At 42.1% G+C, this 25,568-nt stretch overlaps 1 protein-coding gene across 1 annotated transcript in view; it reads right to left on the bottom strand.

Annotated features, from left to right (window-relative positions):
* Positions 1-4,694: 4,694 nt before the first annotated feature.
* Positions 4,695-25,568, bottom strand: part of ipo11 (importin 11) — an 86,181-nt gene continuing 65,307 nt past the window's right edge. The window contains exons 23-30 of the mRNA XM_076289286.1: positions 21,234-21,313; positions 20,476-20,556; positions 15,847-15,942; positions 15,066-15,179; positions 14,132-14,253; positions 13,314-13,409; positions 12,148-12,232; positions 4,695-5,729 (exon numbers count right to left, since the gene is read on the bottom strand). Coding sequence (XP_076145401.1) covers positions 5,565-5,729; positions 12,148-12,232; positions 13,314-13,409; positions 14,132-14,253; positions 15,066-15,179; positions 15,847-15,942; positions 20,476-20,556; positions 21,234-21,313 — 839 coding nt within the window. The 3' untranslated portion in view covers positions 4,695-5,564. The remainder of the gene's footprint in view (positions 5,730-12,147; positions 12,233-13,313; positions 13,410-14,131; positions 14,254-15,065; positions 15,180-15,846; positions 15,943-20,475; positions 20,557-21,233; positions 21,314-25,568) is intronic.

Genomic DNA, 25,568 nt, shown 5'->3' with positions numbered 1-25,568 from the left:
GAAGTTGTGCTCACCGAAAAAGAAGAAGGGTTCACTGGCCTATTCTTCTTCTTCAGTGATTTTTTTTTTAGCAGTTTGCAAACGGAGTGCATTACCACCACCATCATCTGCTGGACTGAGGTGTAATGGCAAGTGTCCTTTAGCCTCGTAATGGCCGCCGGGTGAATAAGGCGAATAGACCTCTGAAGTTCGCCTACAAAAAGGAACCAAAGCTGCCATCTTTGCCCATATAAGGAGATCAGGGTGTTAACTGAAGCTAACTACCTATGGCAAGTTGCATTGTAAGTTAGCTCTGGGGTAGCAAAGATTGAAGTGTGCTGTCTTCACATACCGAAGATCATAGTATCCACTCGAAGGTAGAGGACAAAACTGTGTAGAGCAAAACGTCTGCATTTCCAGTTTCTTCGTCCCCGCGAGAGTTTAACAGGTCCTATTATTCAAAATCCCCATGTTATTTTCTCATAGAAAAAATCTCAAGATACCGGATTTGTAGGCGAACTTCAGAGGTCATTGTTGGAGAGTTGTGATGATTTCTGTGATTGTTGTTACGTCCCTGTACGTTTTTATCAGTGGTTGTTTGCTTTGGTCTGTCCTGTTTATGTTTTATGTTTCAGACAGTCCAGCAGGGGGCTTAATTGCTGGGCCGGCCTATAAAAGGTGCCGGCTGACGTCATCCAGGAGCTAGCTCGTTCGTTCGCTCACTCACTCGATCTTGGTTGGGTTTGCCGCTGCCATGCCACGCTACGCCGCTCCGCTGCTTCGCGCAAGCCACGCGTTCCAGCAGTTTTGTCTCCGTCGCTCCTGCCTGCTCTCGGAGTGAGAGTCCGGGAATAGGCTGGGGATTGCCTGGGCCTGTGCTTGTGGCCTTTCGTTTTGGACTTTTGTTGCAGCCTTAGTTTTGGTTCTATAATACTTTTTCTTATATTTTTGTAAATAAATATTTTTGCATTGATCCTCCGCAGTAGTTTTTTGGCCATCTCCTATCTTTTGTTCATGTCCCACAAAACCCCTAGACAGTGGGACGTGACATTGTGAATATTTTTCTTTACAATTTTGTAGTAAGGGACTCTTTGGCTGAGAAGCCTCCTGAGACTAAATTAAACAGGGACTGACACATTGACTCCAGCCTCCCTCTTGAATAACAAACCAACAGGCTACTTCCCAAACCGAGTGCTGTAACACTTAATTTGCTAGCTGACGCCACCTTGTTTCAGTGTCACACACTGAAACAATCCTTGATAGCCTCTTTCCCCAAGTGCAAAACTTTACATTTCACTTGTAGAGACGTGATGAAGTATGGTCTGGATTTTATTTACTTCTTCAACATCTAGTTAGAGCCAGAATAGAACCCTGCCTATATTTCTTCAGCTCATGTTGTTAACTTTTAACCCCTCTGTGCAGTTTCTTCTGTGTCGGAATTAACAAGCCATCATCTCCGACTCTCTCCAGAGGGCTCTTCAGGCTGGATCTGACCGAAGCATCATGCTCCTCACTTGACCCCCTATCCCCTGGGGTCGACACGAGCAACCGCTGGACTTGCTTTTGTTTGATTAACCCCTGTGGCCCCCCTGGTGATGTTCTCTTTCTGTCTCTCTGTCCAGCAAAAAGTCACACCTGTACAGCCTGGCCCGCATCACACAGGCACGACTCTGTTGACCCTCTCCCAGCTGTGGCCTGTCAGAGACCTTTCCTTCCCTCCTCCTACTTTCTGACTGTGCATTTGTTACAGAGAATTGGCTTAACTGTCTGCACTCCGTTTTACTCTTGAGTACACAAACACACAAGCTTCCTGCAGGCAAATGCACTTTTATTACTTTGATTCTTTTAAAAAGCAAAATTTAATCACAACTGTCCCTTTAAGGTCGCTCGAGGGATCAAGGCTTCGGTTTGCGGCAAAACTTCTTGCTGACGTTTTCTTCTCAAATGTGCCGTAGAATTATTATTTATTGAACTGAACAAGGTTGCCATAGATTCCCATTAAGGGGAGATGATTCATTGGAAGGGATAGGTCTAGGGCAAAAAAAATGCAATTTTCTGAATTTTAAGTATCTAGCAAATGACAGGCACTATCCCAAAAGACAGAGACGTGCAAGTCACACTCCCTAAATGTCACCATGTTTGCCTGATATTGAAACTGAGGGGTACCTTAGTCAGTTCCAAAATAAAGAACAAAGTAGTTCTGGTAAACAGTCATGAATACAAATCATATCTTCAAACACGCTTCAATCTTCAAACATGTAAGAAAAGACTGGCACAAAAGGTTGATTTACTTTGATTACTTTTGTCAGAATAATGGAACTAGGAATAGGGCAGAGAGAGTGAATGCCCAAGTGCTATCTAGCTGAATCAGGAGTGGATTCATGTTGCATTACTGAAGAGATTATTACACAAAGAAAACCATAAGCAGCAAACAGAAAAAAAAATGGCTTTTTAAAACACAACACAAGTGCTTCTAGATATTTAGGACATCTCCCATTCATAGAAAGAAAAGCTCATGTTAATGTAAACACTAAGGGACATAAACCGCCTGGGTCGGAACCTTCTCTATCAGTTGTGATTGGATATTTCATCTTCATCACAGACATGAAAAGGTGTTCCTTTTATGATGGTTGATGGAGACATTTGCATTGTGCTTGTACTCAGGGATGTCACTCTAATAGTCGTTAGTGGTGAGGAGTGGAGGGATCATGACACAAATGTTACTGATGGGGTCAGTGTGTCTTATTTACACCCAGTGGCAAAATCATTTATGTCCTGCTTCTGTGAGAACAGGGTGGCTATACTTCTACTCTTCTGGGAGTACTCATACATCCACTGTAGACATAGACTGGAACGCCACCAACTGCAGAGCAATCAGCAAGAATGATGGAACCATCAACTGTACTCTGTGAGGCAAGATTAAAAGAGTAAAATGGGTGCCAAACTTGAATCATTCAGAGGCTCTGCTTCAGGATTGAATTGAGTATGTTATGTTATCATATCAGAGTAGCTTGTGCCTCAGGTCAATTTGACTCTCTTCTGCCATTTGGAATGTTCATTGTTCATTACTTACTTCAGGTGGCCTCAAGTAGAGGACAGTTTGAGATAAGGCAGTCACATGGTGTGCAAAATCAAGGTCTTTGAGCATCATGCCCTTTGAAAGAATTTGGGTGGGAAGGGCTTCGCTATAGTGATTACATGGTGCATTTGGTGGTCAATGATGCGATGGAAGTGCTCAAGAGTGATGAAACAGCCAGCACAGACTTCTGACCTCAGGGAAAGTACTCCCAAGGGCCAAGGCTGACACCATGAGAAGCTGTGGACACTGGCTGAAGCTGCAAACAAGACCTCCTGATATTTGAGCCGGACTTTGAAACGATGGAACATTGAGGACACCTAGTCAATGCTAGTCACTGTGTTCTGTTGCAGTAGGAATCGTCATGTGTTTGGAAAATGGACTTGAATCCCTCTTCTGATTTTTATTTCATTGTTTCTCAGTTCAGATTCAGGAAAACATGTTTAGAACAGCACAGCACTAGCACTCAATGCAGGCTCTGTTGAGCCTCTGAGAGACCTCAGAGAGTCAAGTTTTGGCTTCAGAGGCGGCCCTCCCATTGTCACCATAAGCCAATTTGGTTCATAACCCGAAGCATTCTTTGATCTTGCAGTATTCAATGAATAGCTGCAGCATTTTATGAAGTTGGAATATTCTCTTAGTAATTTAAATGAAACATTCTGAGCCAGGAAGAATAATATTTGAAATTATATTATATTTGGATTATTATTACATCAATACACGAGGAAGGAAGGAAAGCTAATTCCTGATTTTTGATGTTGTGCAGTCCACCATTACAAATTCCGGCTTTACCTTTTATGCTACCCATACATCAGAAGACTTTGACAAGATTTGGGAAAGATTCTTGAAAGATTGGAGTCCTTTAACGAATGCCATTCATTCAAGCTTTACTCAAAAGACTACAATATTTCAAGAATCTTTCCCAAACCTAGTCAAAGTCTTCTGATGTAAGGATGGCTTTAGGTGCATATACAACCATCTGACTTTTCTTTTTTCAGATATACACTGGAAAGAGGCTAAATTCCTAGAGCTATAAGTACAGTAGAGGACGCAGCCAATCAACAACCAAGCCTATTTACTATCAAAAACAAAATCACCAACAACGCAACCTTTATGGGTAAAAAACATCCCCAACAGAACCAGTTCCACTGGGGTTATCAAGCAGGCACCTTCCTCCATCTGTGTTTCATTGAATTTAATTCATTGGAAAAAGAGCACTATTCAATTTTTCATAAAAAGATCATTTTACAAGATTAAAACTGTCCATAACCAATATTAGACCCAATGACTAAAGCAATTAAGCCACGACTAAACGACTTGTCATTCTTCCATCCCAGAAACTAGAATTATGACCGTAGTGAAGAACGTATTCGTCCCCCACACTGATAATGTCACTTCGGCCTCTGTGATCAGCCAGCAAATGTCACATGCATAGCTTTCACACAGTCAGTTTCATTACCATGCAGTTGAATAGAACAGTGGATAGTCTGGAGGAAGTTTTGAAATGCTTAATTGTGGATGCATTTACCCTTCATCTTTGGCACTTATTTATTAAATGGTATTGAAATAATGGGATTGAAATGCTGTGGAGACCAGACCTATACATTTTGTAGTATCTTTTGAAAAAAGGAAAAACAAATGTTTTCTTGCCTTTATTGGTTATAGTAAGGCTAACAGCATAAGGCCTTTGTAGTGACAAAGCTAGTCACAGTGAGAGATTGCGCTAGAGTGAAACTCACCCCCTAAGCCTTACTAAAAGACACACACATTATTCCAAACTGTTTGCTTTACAATCAAAGCTCATGCTTTGAAATCATACGGTTATAATTGCATCTGGGTGACCAGTCAAAACTCCATTCACTCATTGTGAAATGTTGTGTCTTTTTCAAATACAACAGGGCTGGAGCATGTAGAGTAGCAGCATAGAATTGTGGGTTAAGCAAACATTCCATTAATACAACCATCCTATCTGCAGGAGATGCAGTCATTATGAAAATATCTATCAGTAGTTAGGTCGTATTGACATAAGGGGCTCCGTAGAAAACAAAAAAAAAATAGAGCTCAAAATAAAAAATATCCTTATCATGCAGGCTTATCTTACATAAATACAAAATTACATTTCTTTCCCTCATGTCTAGAACACCCCTTATGTTTCTTCAGTTCATGGATCCAAAATTTCTTACAGGGGCCTGTTTTTTTCTTTCTTTCTAAGAAACAAAAATAAAAGTAGTAGAGACAACTCTACTCATGTCCAATCATGTCAACCGTATATACACAGTACCCGCCCCCCCCTTTCCACTTCTGCGTTGCCAACCGATCAACCCAAGAGTACAAAATAGTGGAAGAAAAAAAAAAGTGATGAAATGTGTGAAAAAAGTGGAAGCTCTGTTCGTTGGGTAGTGTTTGTTGAAAACATGGCGCATTATTGGCGATGTGACGTGAATGTTTTTTTCTTTCTTTTCAGTTGTTTTCCTTCTGAAGTCTCCTGAGGCCAGGGGCTCCCAGGCCTTCACAGTCCTTGCAGGAACTCCTGCAACTGTCGCACGATCTCGGTGTCCACTGTCTCCATGAGGGCCTGGAATCCCTGGTCTCCCATTAGCGTCTGCTGGGCTTTCAACTTCTCGTAGACAAACTGTTGCAGGGACACGCTGTGGACGGGATCCTCCAGGGCCAGCTGCGCCAGAGAGAGAAGCACAGCAGAGACACTTAGAGACCGGACAACACGTATCTGTAAAACTTTAATTAAACACAACCCATTACAGGTGACTTAAAGATAGAAGTTGCTGAGCAAATACATTACACTTTTGCATTGTTTGAGTTGCAAACGTAATTTGACATTAAAACAGTAATTTTTGGCCATTGAACACATTTTTTACAGCTTGTGCTTTTATAGCCAATATTGTGAAATACATAGTAATGAATATATGACTCAATTGCTAGCTATTATAGAATCCCTTAAACGACTTGCATTCATTGAACAAATGACACTCCTCAATAACAAGACCTTAATGATAAGAGGTGCATAATGTTACAAACAGTCATCTGCACTTCACCATCAATACCAACTTCACCATCTTTTCTGGTAGGGATTCAGCTCGCGCCATGATAGACTGTCTGAAGCAGTCGATAAATAATACAAGTTTTCTTGTTCATCAATACTTCATCCATGAAGTGGTAACCTACAGACAACTCCATCCATACAGTCCCACAAGACGCTGATGGAGCAAGAGTGATGTTCCAGGCAACATGGCAGATCCCATGATGGACTAGTCACTAGTGAGAGGAAAACAATCAAACTCATACATCAGGCCACTTGTTCTGATGCATACTATCCTATCCACCCTCTAGAGTCAGAGAAAAGAGTGCTGAACAGGAACAAATTTTGGGCAAAATTGCCAACAGGAGGCCTGAGGCAAACACTGCTGCTCTCCATATGAACGCAGCCAAAATAATGTCCACATTTATCACCCAAAACCAGATCTGCTGCACCTCCCCATGGTAGGAATACGGTGAGCCAGCGTAAACTAAGATGATTAATGACTGGCTTCCAGATTAACACTGGCCTGGGTGGCCCTGAGCATCCCATAAAGAATGGGTTTGAGTGTGAATCATTCGTTTCAGTAATTTCACTTGGCCTTGATGTTCCACAAGGAACACACTCGATCCATGTATCAATACTTGGGAGGGAAAAGTGGCATGTTAAGTTACGGGTCCCACACACGGGAGACAGACCGTACGGTTTGACCAAAGTCCTGTTGACACTCACGTGTTTATGCATTCCGTAGAAGTAGTAGAGTGACGTCTATTTGTCCCCCCGCATCTATTGCAAACTCATTCAGAAAGTTTAAGATGATTATGTTTGTCTTTTTGCTGGCGAAGCACAGGGGCTGCCAATTTCTCCCGGGACCCTAAAATAGAACCCAAATGACTTCAATGGGGTTGTGTGCATCCATTTTTACACTGGCTGCCAGCGACTGAAGTTAAGTCTGAAGAGGACATCAAAGGAGACACACTCTGCTAAGTACATCATAATTGTCAAGGTTTAAACAGCACTGTGCAGTCCAAGTAGCACTTTAATACATGTGGTGGTGATGGATGGAGGCACTTTATGAAATAGCTGGCCATTCATGTCCTTAACCTCTTGTTTTGGCCATTTCCTTTTAAGGGTGCCATTGATATAGCTATACATTTTAAAAGCGCTAATGGCCAAGCCCCTCAAAATGGTTTTAACGCCTCATATCTTGGATGTTGTAGGACTGAATGACCACCTCTTATCTGAAAAATAAAGGCTAAAAACTATTGAGTTTGTATCTGTTCTTTTTCCCCCCAAATGCAAGTTGAAAAAAAATGTCCTTGTAAAGTACAGAGGATTCTCCGGATGGTGATATTTGCTAGGTGGAAATACGAGCGCAGTTCACCTGACCCACTGCACGGTCAATCGTCTGCCTACTCCCTCCTCCACCCAGTCTCCCATGGCTGCGTTCAGTCAGGCTAACCCTACATGCCATTAAACAGGTTTAATGCTCCATTTGATGCATCCCAACCTGAGTTACAAATCATCACAAATGAGGACTTCGGCCACTAAAACATAATGGTGAAGGTCCAGTAGGTCACTGTGCAGATTTATTAGACAATAAATGAGATAAGTAGACATGTATAGAAAAGGTAACTTGATTTTGGCGAACACAATCAAGTTCAGTTCATGCTAACTTAGCCAAGGTCAAAGTATCACTGCTATGTAATTGAAAATATTCTGTAACTATTAAGATATACACTATGAAGGTAAGGAACACTTTACCTTCCAGCTTTATGATTATCACTGACGTGCAAGTGAAATGGTCTCCTTTATATTTCTGCCACTGTAATCTGCACATTTTTCTGATATCATCAACGGTTGTTGAGTGACATTCGAATGAGTTGATGGGTCATATTGAAATTTGTAGTGATCTCTATATGACTGGCTTCAACTCATTCGAATGTCACTCAGCAACCGTAGGATGATTTTAGAAAAAAATCCAGCGGTCTCAATTTTTTCCAGAGCTGTATGTTGTAATGCAGACGTACTGTTGTAGATGGTGCAGTGACAAATATGTTAATGTAATTTCTGATTGTTTGTGTGTTAATGGATATAAAACACTGTCCATGTGGTATGACACTAACTCTGCATGAGAATATAAGTTGTCACTCATAAACAACAAATCTAAGGTAAAAAAAGAATGCATTCAAGGACATGCTGTGATGTTAAGTACAGCTTCAACCTACTTACAGCTACCAGAGTACCCTAACCTTAGAAGCACAAAACCGCTGTGGAGTGAAGGACTGTGCCTACAAACAGGTGCCAAGATGAGTTCTGCACTATACAAAAGGCCATTACTGACCAAGCATGCTTAAACATGCGTGTGCTCACTCAACGGGTCGCAGCTGTGGCGATGCATGCCACTGCAACCGCCACACATCTCATCTCTAAAACGGGTGTGACTGGACTCAGGCTTCCCACATCACACAGCTCTCTCGCTGCTACGTGAGGAGTCATCTCGATTGTCAAAGCTTAAAATGTTCAGACACGCACCATCAGGTGAATGCGTAAACCTTTTTCCACAAAGGACACAAGAGTAGATGGAAATTACAGTTCTTTTTTCTGGCCTGCCATCAATCTGAGATAGATATTTCATCAGAAATTTGGCTGGCCAGCACTGCTTTTTGAATTTGGCAGATGGGAGTGAGTCATTCTTTCAAAGCTTTGGTTTATGATAAGAAAATTGATGAAATGCATGATGAAAAAGTAATTTAATATGGTGAAATTGCATGTCTGCTGCATCTAGGATAGAAAATATCATTCAAAGGGGGATGAAAAGGGAGTTATTGTATAATCTGCAGCACCATCAGAAGGGAGTGATTTTACTGAAGACCTTCTAGAAATTTCTCCACCTTGATAGTTATGTTCCTAGTCATTCTTGGAGCTATGTGAGGTTAACGTAACCTTACCAAGACATTACCTAATTATGTGTCATTAGCATCACATTATACATCAATGTCAATCAGTTGTTGCCATGATTACAGGGCTTCTAGTGATTATGAAGTGATAAGAGCCAATCTAAGTTAATAATTTACATTTTAATAGGCTAATTCTCTCTAATGATTCTCTCTAAATTTATTTCATTAAACCGAACACTAAGACGGCAAAGGGAACTTTCTTTTGCATCAAATTCATAGGATGGATTGTCAAAGAATTGTGCTACAATGTATGTCATCATGTGTACAGAAGAGATGAATTTCTGTAATGCCCCATGGGGAATGGGCTATGCATATTCACAGGGTCATGTAGGTTCATCTCTATGAGAAGAGAATTTGCACCCTCTCAATCGATCGATCTCAAATGTTGTAATTGTATTATGTGACCTGATCTGGCAAAATGAATCACAGTGACCCAAAATATATTGAATTGAATAGAATATATTGAATTGTTGTTGAAGATACAGAATTTTGAAATATGGCCTCCCGCCATCTTTTTCCAATTGAAAAACGGAGAAATCGTGTATGAATTCACAGGTTACAGGCAGGTACAGGTAGGGATTTACCACCTGGAATAATACTTTTTTTAACTTTACATTCTTGTCTTGATTATGAAACTTAGAGAAATTAATTTTGAATGCCTCTTCTTTCATATAACACCAAAAAAGGAAAATCAATATTTTCAATGGTTTTTGAAGCAATCAGCCTGTATCTCAAAATTAGAACTGTGCGACTTGTGACTCATTTTGTCAGATCGGGTCACATATTATTAGGCTTGGGTATCGAATATCGAGTATTGGTTGGAACCGGGACTATCTTTGCGATTTTCCCGGAATCGTTCAAAAGTTTAAATTTCGATTCCTACTTTCGATTCCCAGTCTGCCGACAGGAAGAAGAAACGTCTGAACACCAACGAAGAAGCGCATAGTTAATAGAATTAAAATTCATGGAGAAGGTCAGACTATTTCATTCAGAAAGCATTCCCGAGGATCCTTAAAAAGTCTTAAATAGGCTACAACTGAATTTTCGAAAGAGAGGTATTAAATGTGCGAATGGGACCGCCAGCGAGTGCAAGAGAGCGAGTGATGTCTCCATCCAGTTTCGTGTATTTAAAACGCAATTGTATACGTGATAGGCTATTAGGCTACGGGAGGAAGTGTAGTGGTTACAGAGTGAAGATGTTTTTCACGGGTTTGGTTAAAGGTGTGAAAACGGTAATAATACAGTAGGCCTATGTACAAAATAATATGCCTGGCGTTTTCGTGGTGTAGCTGAGGCCTGAGAGATAGACAGGGTAGCCTACGTGGAATGAGGGAGCCTACGGTAGAATGAGCGGGAGAAAGAGTTGGTAAGCCAGTTAGCGATAGGTTGGCCATATGTTCGAATTTAGGCCGGACATATGGGTTTTAAAAGCCCTGTCCGGCGTCCGGCGCAGCCTCAAGCCGGACGTTTATTTGTTCTCCTTTTTGGAGTTGCGCTTGGCATCTAAAGTCTTTGCTCGGACGCAGCATCGTTTCACAAACTATGGACGCGAAGACTGCTGGTGAAATTATGTGCAGTGCTTCGCAATCAGGAGGAAATACTGTATACCGGTATGTTAAGTTGATCTGTTTGCATCTTTCCAGCGTGTGTTGCTGGCCTAGCCTAGGGAAGAAAATATCTGTCTAAGTTATAATAGCCTACCTGTAATATCTGCCAGCAGCTTGCTTGCCAGCGTTTCCCAGTAGGCTAGGCCTACTTAGCAAAAGTTGTGAAATATAACCGCATATGTTTTGAATGTCGGCGACTGCTACATACAAATACGTGCGTTCATAATGTGCGTGCTTGAGATGAAACCAGCAGTTTTCAGCAGGATCATGCGAAGAGGACCTGTCTCTTAATTAATTTAAAACAAGTCAATGGTTTTACAATGTTTCAGTCAAGCTTTGGTTGGTTTAGATACAACTGGTATGCAAAATGTAAAGTAGTGGATTAACTTTAATTTGCTGTGCTGCATATGGACAATAGATGCACATAGTAAATTATATAAAGTAGGCTTATTAAAATATGTAAATAGCTTAGTTAACTTTGAAAAAAATATTTAAGGGAATCCAGTCCAGTGCACATGTCTTTGGCAAGTAGCCCTAGGCTACTACAGACACAGGTGAAGAACAGCCTCAGCAGTAAGCAAAACCAAATATGTACAGTACAGCCAGCTTCAAAAGCAAGCAGTCCAGACCCTAAAATTGGGCATTTATAGCTGTGAAGGTAATTCACACACAATTATTTTCTTTCGCCAAAATATTTTTGGTAACTTCTGTAGACATCCAAAATGGGGTGGGGGTTAAAATTAGTAGGAAAAAAAAACTATTGCATTAAACAGTCTTATATATCTTTTTGCCGTGGTATAGTCTTAATTTTCATTTAGATGTCTTGAAAAGGTCTTAAAAGTCTTTAAATTTGCACTTGGAAAATGTGCAGATACCCTGAGAAAGACCGTTGGTTAGCTAGCTCATTTAAAATATCCTAAACTTTTTTTGACCCTGCCTTTAAAAAAAATCGGAATCGAGAATCGTTAGGAACCGGAATCGAAATAAGAAATCGGAATTGGAATCGGAATCGTTCAAATTGAAACGATACCCAACCCTACATATTATGTTGCAATTGTCCTCTACTGCTGCTTAACTAGGTTGGTGTCTGCATGAATGTATGGCCTATTAGTGGTCTGGTGTCCTGGTTATAAGACCACATCAACAATTCAACTAAATTGCATAAGCTTTTCTCTACAGTGCTGCTAATACTTTGGCACATAAGCAGATGATGATCCTTCTGCCCTTAATTCAATTGGATAATTTCACCATTTCATATCAACATCTTTCTGCCAAAGTGACTGCATAGTTGTACCCCAGTGAGCGTGTGAAGACAACAGATTGCTTTTTAGGCATCAGTTTAACACCAATTAAATGTATTAAACACGTTGTCTGAGGCCACTCTAGTGGGAGCACAGTGAGGAATCGATGGTGATGCAAATGACGTGTAGTCTATTTTTTTTGTTTTTGTGACGCAGTTTGAACTTGAAGTTGAGCAATGGCCAAACTCACCAACTTCTTCCTCTTGTCTTGCTCTGTGGCCGGCTCCTCATCATCGGTCACCTTGGGCTCCTCGAAGTGGGTCATTAGCATGCAGCTAAAGGGTGCGGGTGGGGGGTGGGGAGGGAGGAAGAAATAGAGATAGGGAGGGAAAGTGAGATAGAGATAGAGGGAGAAAGAGAAAAGGGACAGAGGGAGAGAAAGAAAAGGGGGAGGGGGAAGAGAAAAGGGATGGAGGGAGAGAAAGAAAAGGGAGAGGGGGAAAGAGAAAAGGGACGGAGGAAGAGAAAGAAAAGGGGGAGGGGGGAAAAGAATTGCTACATGTGAACATAGACCCAGTGGTACCTCTAGAAAGTATATAATGCATGTGCAAATACCAACATAATCTTGTGCACTTTGAATACATCACAGTAATCTACCTGAGTGTTAGGATAACTATGATCATATAGTGAGGCAGAGAGAGAGAGAGAGAGAGAGAGAGAGAGAGAGAGAGAGAGAGAGAGAGAGAGAGAGAGAAGTAATGAGAAGGTGTCGCAGTAAAAAGGATGATTCAGCCACAACCCTGCGGCACCTGTCATCTGCTCTCAGTTTGAAATATGAAATATCCACACACACACACACTCTCTTTTCTTCATTCACATATTTTCAAACACATTCCGCCTCTAACACATCTTCGATCTTTCTTTGACTCTCTCTCTCTCTCTCTCTCGCACACAGACATACCTACGCACGCAAGCGCGCACATGCACAACACACACACCCCCACACATCAACACAGAGTAAGAGCTGCTGATTGCATGAAAATGAGTGTCATTGTCAGACGAGTAACCCCGGGAGACCCCCAGGGTTCATCACTCCTTCCCTCTCTTCCCCAACCCACGCCAGCAGCCCAAGCCCCCACCTAAAAACAGACGCTGTTACAGCACTGAGTAGGGCCAGAAGTTCCTCATGAAAATCTGATGAGCTGTGATTAAATCTCTTCAGAGAGGATACACAGTCATATGACTGATACCATTATATAATAGTAATAATTTATATAATAATAATAATAATAATTACAATGATTTCACACAGCCCAGTGAGAGGCTCAACACAAAACTGTTTTTGCTGTGATTTTGCCAATTAGACAGATGGCTTTTGGTCACACTGGGCCGATGCACAGAGGTGGCCAGACTTACTCTCGGAAGCTCCCCGTCTCGGAATCCTCGGTCATCACGTCGTGCAGGGCCTCCACGCAGATATTAATGATGCCACAGAACTTGTCTTGGATTACACTGGGGAGAGAGAGAGAGAGAGAGTGAGAGACAGAGAGTGGGAGGGAAAGAAACACAGAGAAAGAAAGAGGGAGATGAGGGAGGGGGAAAGAAACAGAGCGAGAAAGAGAAAGACAGAAAGAAAGAAAAAAAGAAAAGAGAGAAAGAGGATGGTGGCAAGGAGAAAATAATCTACTGTAATTTTCTCTTGTTTGCCCAGGTGGCTTCCTGCAGTCGACCAAAATCCATAAATGACTAGATAGATGACCTTAATGGACCTTTCTGTGTTGCCTTCCATTTCAGTCAGGACAACTGAACAACTGCAGCATGAGCATTCTTCTGAATATACAGGATCCCCTCCCCTCAAATTGAGCATTTATCTGCCTTTGCAACACATCAACATTCATGGCTAAACAGTAGGGAGCCTACTGAGGAGAACCCTCTATCTGATGGAGTTATAGCCCAACAAACAATATCTCTTTTGTGTTTAAAAGAGAATAAGCACTCTAATCAAAATTCTTCAAAGCCACTCTCATAAATGTCTCCTAAAAGTTGTGAATTACTTTCACTCCGTGTCTGTATTTCTGTGTCTTTTCAGCCGGCTTGCCTCAGTAATCTTTCCTGTTCTTGTAGTCTAGGCGAGCCTCAGCCTTGGGCTTTGACTGGCTGTTTATCTTCCTGAGGGAGATGGAGATGGGAGACGGCAGAACCCAGACCCGTCCTCTCTATCTCGGACAGCTCACCTGTTATCTGATGGCAACAGGGACAGCAGGGCCAGCGCGGAGAGCTTTCTCCTCTCGGGCTGCGTGATGTTATCCATCCGGTCAACCCACATCTCAATGACATTGCCCAGCAGCTGGTCCATCTGTGCACAGCGAGAAAGACAGACGTTTTTGCCTTGTCTCCTTCAAAACGATCCAAATTTACTGCTACTATTTATTGGATTACTCCTACTCTTCTTCTACTGCTGCCCTTGAGCATTTCATAAAGACTGCTTTATTTAAACTTTATAGAGACTATATAGAAAACCACGCAAACCTATATATTACCCTTAAATATTACCTTAAAATTTCACTAACATCAAGACCATAACAAAACATGGAAAAAAAAAAAAAAAACATACAAATGACTATGTGAGTTAAAGCAGTTAAGTAAAAACAGTGGAGGTACAAGGTATTATTTGGATATGCCAGTGGTTATGTGGTTAACTGCAGAGGTGTGTGTGTGTGTGTGTGTGTGTGGCTTGTGCAAAATTCAGAATTTTAGAATCCATTCAATTCATGAATTGGAATTGGCTCCGCTTCACAGGAAGTTTATGTTGAATTGGAATTGGAACGGCAGGAAGTGGAATTAAATTTATGACAATTCAAATAAATTCCTCACAGTCACACAACAGAAAGAATGTGTTGAATCTCACATACATTAAGTGTTGAGAAGGTTACTTTGCAAATGTAATTGATTACTGATATAAGTTACCCATTATAAATGTGGTTTGGATTACTTTACATATACCGTAAAGCTTCATTGTTAAACACTACACTTAAATTAAGTATATGATTTTTTTCATTGAATTTCAATTCTACTTCACATTCAGTTCAAATTCAAGAATTTAGGAGTCATTATCAATTCAATTCTGAATTTTGCACAACCCTGGGGTGTGAGTGTGTGTGTCTTCACCTCTTGGTGGAACTCCTGGGCCATTTGGGAGAGCAGAGAAGAGAAAAAGCTAGAATTTTGGAGCAGGATGCGGCCGATGACGCCCAGGTACGTCGACATCACAACAGGATACCTCTGCAGAAAATGAATTTGCATAAAAATAACTTTTACGCGCTTTGATTAATGCTTCTTTCTCCTGGAACACTTTACATTTAAGGGTGCCAGCGTTATTCACCTGGGGAAAAAATCTATACAGAGTCTTTGGCTTTTTGTAAAATCTTTGAGGGGGCTGTGAAGATCTCTGCATATTTACATCTGTGCAAACACAGGCAAATAACCTTTATCCTTACCATTTGTTCACCATCACAATCACATTATACTCTCAGTTTACATAAAGTTACACAATGCCTGAACATGTCGAACAAAGTGACCAGTCGAACAATGACCACGGAAATTAAAACGAAAGACTTCCAATTCCACTCTTCACACAGAACGTCATCCATTCTAGGTATTCTAACCTTTATTAAAACATCTGCAGATGGTGAACAATTGAGGACGATTCTATTGTTTTTCTTTCAGTCATTGAAGCGTACTACCAGTGGCTCTTAAGCTCAAGGCTGGCGTTGAAGGGGTCTATGCTGTATCTCTCTAGATATTTAGGCCATAGCTATAATAATAATGTCCGTAAGTGGGACATCAGTGAAAATGAAATGATCCGCTCAGCTCCACTTTTGTATGGGTGCGTACCACCAGTGGCTCTTCAGCTCAAGGCTGGTGTGGCTGTCAGGTACGATGTACTCACCTCGCCATCTACAACGCCCCTGAACACGGCCGGCAGGAGGGGCTGAAACATGTGGGAGCCCAGGACTGGACTTACTTTCAGGGCTATCTCCACCACCTGGAGATGGAGGGGCGAGGGGAAGGAGGGAGCAGGGGGAAAAAAAAAAAACAATAATGGAGACCAAGATCAGACACTTCGTCTAGTCAATTCTCTTGCCATTTTGCTTCCATAAAGTCATTTATTCTGGAGTCACTTGGCGCCAGTAGAGTCTGCAAGATCACAGGTGCTTTAGCTGCATTCTGCGCGAGAGAACTGACCACGACCATACAGTTAAAAGAAATGCCCACTTGTTGAGGTAATTACTTCCCCTTTAAAAATGCACTCACTAACTAACACTAATCATGTAAGCCTTAAAAAAAATCAAGAAGGGTTACATAGGATTGTGAAGGCTGTGAAAAGGGCCAAAGGGGTAGGGATTAATTGCAAGGCTTCAGCTTTGAATATAGAGAGGAAAAGGGAACAATCAGCTGAAAGGCCATCGTCATTAACCGACAGCAATCATGGCTTGGCCAACCCATAGGTCATTTTGACACGTTATACAACGATCACGGCTGTTCAAATCAGGACACCATCTGGCTAACAGGTTGAGCTCTGGTCTTTACACATTACCATTAACTACATAGTGGTTGTGGCACCCTAGAAAGCAAAATGGCAGAACAATGAAAGGTTGGATTGGGGTACAGGCAGCCGGTCATTTTCAAACAGGGACATAGTAATTTAAAAGTAAGCCTTTTTCAAGTGTAATGATCTTTTGTTCAGTAGTTGCATTTTAAGCATGCGAAAAAGTGATGTCCCACTTACCTAGAACGGCTGAACCTAAAACAACATTAACATTGACATGTGTTTGTCAAGGATAGTTTAACCTAAAGGTAACTGCAGGTTGGCAAAACAATTTTGGTTACACCACAAATTTTGCATTAAGACCCCTTCACGGTTCACGTCACTGAAAAGGTGTGCGAATGTCTGGGTCAGAAAACTTTCCACTGGGCCGTATATGTCATGCTAATGAATCTCTGACCACTTGCTAACGTCATCTACCCATTCTGTTACCAGCTCAGGATCAGGCAAACAATCGCCATTAGCTAATACTAATTTATTAAGGTACGATTCACGGCCCTTGGATGACAATAGACGTACATACTGTACCTTTGACAGCTCAACATGCAGGTCTGTTAGCGGCTCAATTTTTCTGAACCCATGCTGCGCGCGCACCCAACTTAAGCTATGGATGTTTACAAATATTGAAGGGGTCTATACTGTATCTCTCTAGATATTTAGGCCATAGCTAAAGTAATAATGTCCATAAGTGGGACATCAGTGAAAATTAAATTATCCACTCAGCTCCACTTCTGTATGGGTCATTCCGTGTCAAATGAGATAAGGTCTCCCCTCATCGTCTGCACGTCTCAGATGTTGTTCAAACCTTGGGCGTTTCTCAATAGAGAAAATAACAAGTATTGAGAAATGTCTCTTGTTTATAACATTAATGGGTAACAAAACTCTTATGTAAAATAAACTGAACGATTGAATTGTGGAGAATCTAAATGATCTAACATTGTATTTAGCATGTCCATGTTGAAAGAAGTTTAAACATTTAGGAACTCTGGTTAACGCGGTCTGCCTTTCACCAGCGGACAATTCATGTTTATGTTGTTCACTCTAACTTTTGTGTATGCAATCTAAGCAGCACAGAACTAGCTCAAGCAGGTGATCTGGTGGGCTTCAAAAGGTTTTATACAACCAAAGCACTTCCGTAAAAGCCAGACCAGGCTTCAAAATCAGACCTGCCTTTATTTGTCCAAACCTGTAGCCACACTAAGCCAGTAAAAGAGGCCTGGGTCTAATTTGAACTAGCCTTTTAATCAAGTTTTTACGGTTGCCTATATCAGTGTTTCCCAAACTTTTTTTCTCGGGACCCACTTTTTAAAAATGACAGACCATCGCGAACATTTCACTTCAGATCTAACATGCAACCTGCATGCCACCACCAATATTGTTTTAGGCCACAGCAGGTTCTCAAACATTTCTTGGGGATATTCTTGCATGCTACACAGTCGTCGTTACTCTTCAGCATAGTAAGCTGTTCCTGTATTTCTAAAGAGAGATGTTGTAGGCTACGTTGCATTGCAGACAAATGGATCCATAACAGCGTCAATTCCTATGTAAACATGTAACAAATAACTCAAAGTCGTTATATTGTAGCCTATTTGTGGAGGTTTCTTTATTTGGAAAGTTGAATCCGCATTTCCATCTAGAGTTAAAAGTTTGTTTGTAGGCCGTATTCCAAGGCTGTGTATTGATGTTGTGACAAGCTATTGATGTTGTGACAAGCTATGTTGGGTAACACTTTACTTGACGGGTGAGTTCATAACACATTCAAAGCAGCTGTTATAAACAGCACAAAGCATTCATGACTGTTTCATGAGACATGACTCATCATTCATACCAAACCTTTCATGAATGTGGAAGACAGAATGATGACAACTTGTCAAAATAAAAGTCCATCAATCGCAAAGCAGCATTGCCGTTTTTGTTCCATCCCTCTTACCTGACACATCTGTAGGCTAGTTTACCTCCCAGTGTTAAACTCAGTGATTACAAATACTTCACAACTTGTATAGTAAAGTGACATTCGATGTAGACTTCATAAGATATTCATAAAATATTTACAAAAAACGGCAATGCTGCTTTGCAATTGATGGACTTTTATTTTGACAAATTGTCGTCGTTCTGTCTTCCACATTCATGAAAGGTTTGGTATGAAACAGTCATGAATGCTTTATGTGCAGTTTACGACAGCTGCTATGAATGTGTTATGAACTCACCGGTCAAGTAAAGTGTTACCCTATGTGGTTAGAATGTGAAATGAATACATATCAGAACAATGGCTTTGCGCGATAGTCAAAAGATAATGCGCCTTTCCTGCCTAGTAGAGTTTGTGAGGTGGAAAACGAGAGGAAATAATAGCGTTTAAAATTTCCATTTAAATTGTAGCCTACTTAATATAATGCACTGTAGAGCGTTTTAAATCCGAAATAATAAGGAATGTGATGAGGTTGCTATTAACTTTAAAGAGTGCATCTATAATTGAAACTACAGCCTATGACGCAAATTGAATTGCAATGTCCGGTATATGGATGTCTGCTTTAGTTGACTAGATTTTAATCGGTCAAGTTGAAGAGCTGGTGTCCGTTAATGTTCGTGCAAACAGGCCGATTCATGTCCCTTGCATTTTGCAACTGCGAGGTCCATGGCAGGCGCCCCATAGAAATGTTTCATTTTGCGAGTGAGATGTCCACACTGTCCCCTCTGCGACGCATTCGCCCCCCAATTTCAGAGCTATTATAAATGCTAAATTGCACAGAGGGCCGTGACTGTGGTAAACAAACTATATCCTAATAGAAAACTGATAGCTTTCCTGGCTAAATTGTATAAGTTAGGCCTATTAGACAACATAAATTGTGCTGGCGACCCAAATAAAATCTCCTGCGACCCACCCTTTGGGAAACACTGGCCTATATCAATAAAAATGGAAGCCTTCTCTGGATTTGCATGCCATGAGCAGCATCAGGACAAACACTGAACCATTATGAGTAAGAGTAAGTCTGTACAGCAACAAATCGTGAGAATTGGCTTTTTTTCCATCAGTGACGGCATGCTTCAGGAAATCAGTGATTAATTAGTGCAATAAGTCAGTGTGACAGGAGGATCTGGTTACAGGCCCCAGTTTCAGTCGGCTATGTCCCTGCCCTGGTGGCAATCATTCGGGAGTTTATTCCGCTAAATCAAAGTGGCGCGTGTTGTCATAAAACACTGGGGTCTGCACTGAACAGGTCTGACAGGCCCCTGCATCTACACAAAGACATGTCGGCCGAACTAATCTCAAAGCTCGGGGTTATTAAACATCCCCTTAATTACCCAGAGGAGAGTATTGTCGTCGGCGTTGTCGTCGTCTCTTCACCGACTTACGACTATGGAGAGTTAATTATCGGCGAACAAACCATCTGTCGTGACCATTGGTGGCTGGGGCTCTGTGGAGATGAGATGACTCTGACAGGCCGAGTGGTGGAGGTGATGGGGGAGTTAATGAAAGGGGCTGCCCACTCATCTCCGCTCCCTCAGGGATCATGGTGAGAGTGACAGGGCAGCGAACGGACAAGGACCTCCAGTCAAAGTGACGCTACTTTATGTCAGCTGCTAGGCATTAGTTTTATTGTACCTAACGTATGATATTATTCATACATGGCGGTTTCCAATTGTATTTACTGTTGTGGGCGAGATGCTCCATTCACAAAGTAGTCATTCAATAATTTCCCCCTCCGATCGTTGTATAGCTTTCCAGTTCAAGGATAGAGGACTTGTAAATCCTTGTAAATCCTACACAGAAAGTTGAGTTGAAAAGAATAAAGGAATGTTTGCGATTTACTTGTTTGTGGCATTCCATGTTCTCTGTTAACGTTCCTATGAGGTCTGCAGTAGGGCAAAGATAAAACTCGATGAGGGGGCGAGCCATTTCTCCATTTTCCCATGAAGGCCATGCACTATGCGATGCGCTATAGGTGGAGGACAATGGCACAAATTCAGTCTCACCTTCAATACTTGAACTTGGCCCTCCATCGTGATGTCCTTCATCATCTCACAGAAGGACTTACAGAGCCCTTCAGCATAGTTCTAGAGGAGGGAGGGAGAAAGAGGGGATGAAGGAAGGAAGGAGAGAAGGAGGGAAAGGTGGAGGAAATAACAGCAAAAGCACTTACGGTACAGTATTGAATTATTCAATATACAACATACAGTATATGAATTTAGGTTACACATTTTCGATATGAAACCTAAATAAATATTTTAAGTTACTTCTTTAGCCATGACTTCATGCAAATTCCCTTTGCATATCATGTTGATTGTATCTTTGATCGGTGCTCAGCCTTTTCCTGAACTGTGAGTGTTCGTACTGTCTGTGTGTGTGTGTGTGTGAGAGTTTGAGAGTTTGAGAGTGTGTGTGTGTGTGTGTGTGTGTGTAAGAGAGTGACTGAGTGTGTGTGTGTGTGTGTGTGTGTGAGAGTTTGAGAGTGTGTGTGTGTGTGAGTTTGAGAGTGTGTGTTTGTGTGTGAGTTTGAGAGTGTGTGTTTGTGTGTGAGTTTGAGAGTGTTTGAGAGAGAGAGAGAGAGAGAGAGAGAGAGAGAGAGAGAGAGAGAGAGAGAGAGAGAGAGAGAGAGAGAGAGAGAGAGAGAGAGAGAGAGAGAGAGAGAGAGTGTGTGTGTGTGTGTGTGTGTGTGTGTTCACACAGCGCTGGGGCCGAGTTCCCATTTGCTCTCTGTCTAGTGCAATCTGAGCCTATCTCTGCCGCTCACCTGGAAAAACTCTGTGGCTGAAAGGTAGATGTAGGCTTTGATGATCTGGAAGCACGTTCGCACGTTCTCTGAACTCAACTCTGCGGGGAGAGGGGGGGGGGGGTTAGGAAGGAAGCACATCACATCATCTCTGTGAGTTGTGGGACCTCAGAGGCTCGGCAAGATAAGGTAAAAACTAAAGAGAGACTCGTTCGCAGAGACAAGCCAAGCAACCAGGAGTTTCTGAGGTTCGGCGAGAATTGCAGGTGTTTTAAGGTAGCGCAGGGTGTTGTGTACGGGGGTTCAGGTGGAGGTGGGCATGTGGGTGTGGGAGGTGGGCGGTCCTCTGGGCTTTCGACTCTGCGAAGGAGATGACTCAGTTGGCGGCTGGTGAGGTGAGTTCACGCTACCCGAGCTGTGACGCATGTGGCTTCAGGCGAGTGGAACAGCACTGACTTTCTGAACTGTGCCCACAATAGGAAACCAACTTAAAGATGAGTACCATGACTAGAGTGGAGTGCAAATTAATTGTGCTCCTTTTCCTCTGAATGTCTGAGAGGAAAGCACTCAAAGCACACTGTATCTCTCATTCAGTCTCCGACACACCCATGTGCACAGACACACCCACGCACGCACACACACACGCACACGCAGATCTCCTCTCTCCATGTCCCTATTGCTGCTCAGTTGAAAACTCCAACCTGAGATATTGCCCCAGAGACATCCTAGAGCAGGGATATTCAATTAATCTTCAGCGAGGTCCAGTTACGGAAAATTTCCTCAAGCAAAGGTCCGGAGCATCATAATGTTTAACGTGCGTGTTTAGGCTATGTATATGTATGTATAATATTAGGATGGATGGATGGATTGGAGCCTAGTTGTAAATAGATAGATAGATAGATAGATACTTTATTGATCCCCAAGGGGAAATTCAAGAAATAGAAGATGGTAGGCCTAGGCCTAATGTTTAATGTGAAATAAAATAAGTAGCCTAAAAGGCAACATTCGAAATGAGGAGAAATAAGGCAAGATAAGAGTAGCCTAATTGTGGAGAAAAACTGAGTACCCTTGGCTATTTTTAAGATCTTAACGTAACTTAAAATAAAATTTGAGCTGTGACAAGGATGGATATTCCACAGCTGGTTCCTTGAACCCATTAATCAGCAAGTTTAATTAAATTTTTTTTGTTTTTTTTGTTGACCCGAAATCCTGGAAACCCAGGAATATCACGTTGTTGGGCAGTGAATGCATGTAGGCTTAACTAGATTGTGGTGGATCAATCATATGGCCTTCTTAAATCGTAAAATATTCTGTGGTCTCAGTTCACTGTTGAATGGGCCTAGCCTACCCTATGCTTGCTCAAAATATATGCTTTGTCTAGTAGAGGTGCTTGGGCAATTCCGCGCAAAACTGTCACATCCATATTTAGTTGGCGTTACGGACGTGATAGTCCCGTATCGTTATATAAAGCTCTGTTCTCGCTGTCTAGCTTTCTCCTCTTTGAGCAATCGATGATTTGAAAATAACCTACTTATCGTTAACTTAGATATCCATCTGATTGTTTCTCGTCCCGTCTCCTCTCCTCGCTCGTTTCAGGCTATCAGTCTCTTCTCCATAGTAGGCTACTTTACTCACTGACTCGACTTTATCAGAATTCACAGATTTCACTGGCTGAGTAGCAGCAAGCGAAATGATGGTTCCTGAAGCTCCTGAAGTAAATGCTGTTATCCTAACCAACGAAACATTTAGCGCAGCTTTGAAATCTTACGTGAAAATCTAAATTAGGCTATTATGGTCTGGGTCCGGATAGGATCACGTCACGGTCCGGACTCGGACCGCGGTCCGCCATTTGGTGATGGCTGTCCTAGAGGATGCAGCAGCAATCAGAGATGAGTAAATATTTTGACTGAACCGAACTGCTGTATAAATCATTATTACACCATCTGTGTCGTTGCGGCAAAAAGTGCCCTGAAAAAAAAATAACCTGGAGGTCATTTCTGTCAGGCAGGATCAGGGCATTGATTAGCCCCGCTAACGCTATTGAGTCAGTACACAGGGTGATGAAGCTCTGGGCCCTGTTGCTTCAGGAACTACCAATGAGCAGGGCCTGCATCCATCTGGGTCTGGCTTTATAAACAATGCTTCCCGATGAGTCATGACCGCATTGCTTTTCCGCAGGATATCAGTGCACTACTCAGGCAACTTGGCCTTCTGTGTGTCGGAAATTTCCATTAATTATGCAGCCCTTTCTTCTAAATTGTTGACGCTGTGTAGAAGTCTTTTGAGTCGTTTTTGTCTTATACACACCCCAGAAAGTTAAGCCTCAGAAAGAAAAAAATGAATTCCATTTTTCGTTTGAGAGCAATCTATCTCTCTGCTCTACTTTTGAGGTGCTCATAAACTTTGCTGGCCAACTTTGCTGGCAATACCTATGGACAGACTCTAACTGTGATGCTTCGCCCATGATGGAATACAGGCACAAAACAGTAGCAAAAAAAGTTCTTGGGTGACTCAGTCTGCCTCGTTGTAGGCATTAAGTCTGAAGGGGGAAAAAAGACAGAGGACCATAATAAGGAAGACCTGTGAGGTTCAATGCTCTTCTTCGAGATGCACGGAGATGGACAGCCATCAGGGTATTTTAGCAGTCAGAGACATTTGAGGAGAATGGCTGAAGACCTGCCCTCACCTATAAGGGCCAATTACCTTCAATTTCCTGCAAAGTCTTAATCGCAACATGACTGCTGAAATAACCAGGGCAAGCTTCCTGCTGAGCAAGAGATTTTCCTCAACCTTTTACTGAAGGGGGAGTGAGCGCGCCGGGTGGGTGGTGATTGTGCCATCAAAGGTGCTGACAGCTGATGGACAGCTCAAATTTCCCGAGTGTGATTCGCCTAAAACCCCCTAGACAAGAAATGAGAAGCTCTCCACCAGTCAAGCTTGATGAAGCACCTGGCCTTCAGGACCGGAGGCTTTGATCACATCTAACTTGGGTACCCTTACATTACTGCCATAACTGTCATTAATTCAAATCTAAATTCTGCCTCATCTAATTGCAAATGGACAGTTTAGTTTGTTGCCTTCAAGCTCAGTTTATGGACTTAGTCATCAAAGCATTTCTTCCTAGGGCACAGACCTAGCACCATGCTATGCCATGTACCCATACATACATATATTGAACAAACTATGACAATCAGTCAATTTGCTATGACCGGCACATTGAGGATTGTAAAGTAATCAAGAGCCCATCTGGCAGCAACAAATTGGCTTTAAAACATACTTCAGTAATAATCATACAAGTTCTTCAGAGAAAGCACCCTGGACACAAGATGTGACTACTCCCCATCCTTGTATGCACTGTCAGTTTCCTGTGCACTATTTTTTTGTGGACATTTTATGTAAGTGGTTCATTGACCCGTTTAGTTTGTCCAGACAGGTAATGGTAATCACACTGCAGCGAGACAGTTTAATTTGGACGTTCATCCATATTTATGTCATCAGAGGCACAGTAAAGGGCCAGACCAAAAGAGCATCAGACAGGGGGAGAGGAGGGAGAGACGGAGGAAAAGAGAGGATGGAGAGAGGAAAAGAGAGGATGAAGAGAGGAAAAGAGAGGATGAAGAGAGGAAGAGAGAGGAGGGAGAGAGGATGGAGAGAGAGGAAAAGAGAAGAGGGAGAGAGAGGAAAAGAGAGGATGAAGAGAGGAAGAGAGAGGATGGAGAGAGAGGAAAAGAGAAGAGGGAGAGAGAGGAAAAGAGAGGAGGGAGATAGGAAAAGAGGAGGGAGAGAGACGGAGGAAGAGAGGAGGGAGAGAGACGGAGAAAAGAGAGGATGGAGATGAAAAGAGAGAGAGAGGAAAAGAGGAGGGAGAGAGACGGAGAAAAGAGAGGGGGAGAGAGACGGAGATGTGTGTATGTGTGTGATTGAGCAATACAATCACACACATTGTGACAAAGATGGGGAGGGAGAGAGACTAAGAGAGGAGAGAGAGAGAGAGAGAGAGAGAGAGAGAGAGAGAGAGAGAGAGAGAGAGAGAGAGAGAGAGAGAGAGAGTGAGAGTGTGAGAGTGTGTGTGTGAGAAAGAGAGACAGAGGGAGAAAAGCTAAAGAGATTACTGCCACAAATCACAACAATACAATATATGAGTAAACATATCTCATACTTTGCTTCTTGTTCTAATTTGGGGGTCTCAGTTGCAGCTTAGCAACATGTGTGTTATGCAAAATGTGTGTGTGGGGCCTCTCTATATATGATCTTGATAATGTGTGTGTGTGTGGGGCCCCTCTATATATGATCTTGATAATGTGTGTGTGTGGGGCCTCTCTATATATGATCTTGATAATGTGTGTGTGTGTGTGT

This window comes from Alosa pseudoharengus, unplaced genomic scaffold (genome assembly GCF_046254945.1).
Source record: "Alosa pseudoharengus isolate Yale_2024_CS ecotype anadromous, Long Island Sound unplaced genomic scaffold, YU_APseudo_1.1 YU_APseudo_1.1_scf_17, whole genome shotgun sequence".
NCBI classification, from domain to species: Eukaryota; Metazoa; Chordata; class Actinopteri; order Clupeiformes; family Clupeidae; genus Alosa; species Alosa pseudoharengus.
This window is presented reverse-complemented; position numbering and strand designations above follow the sequence as displayed.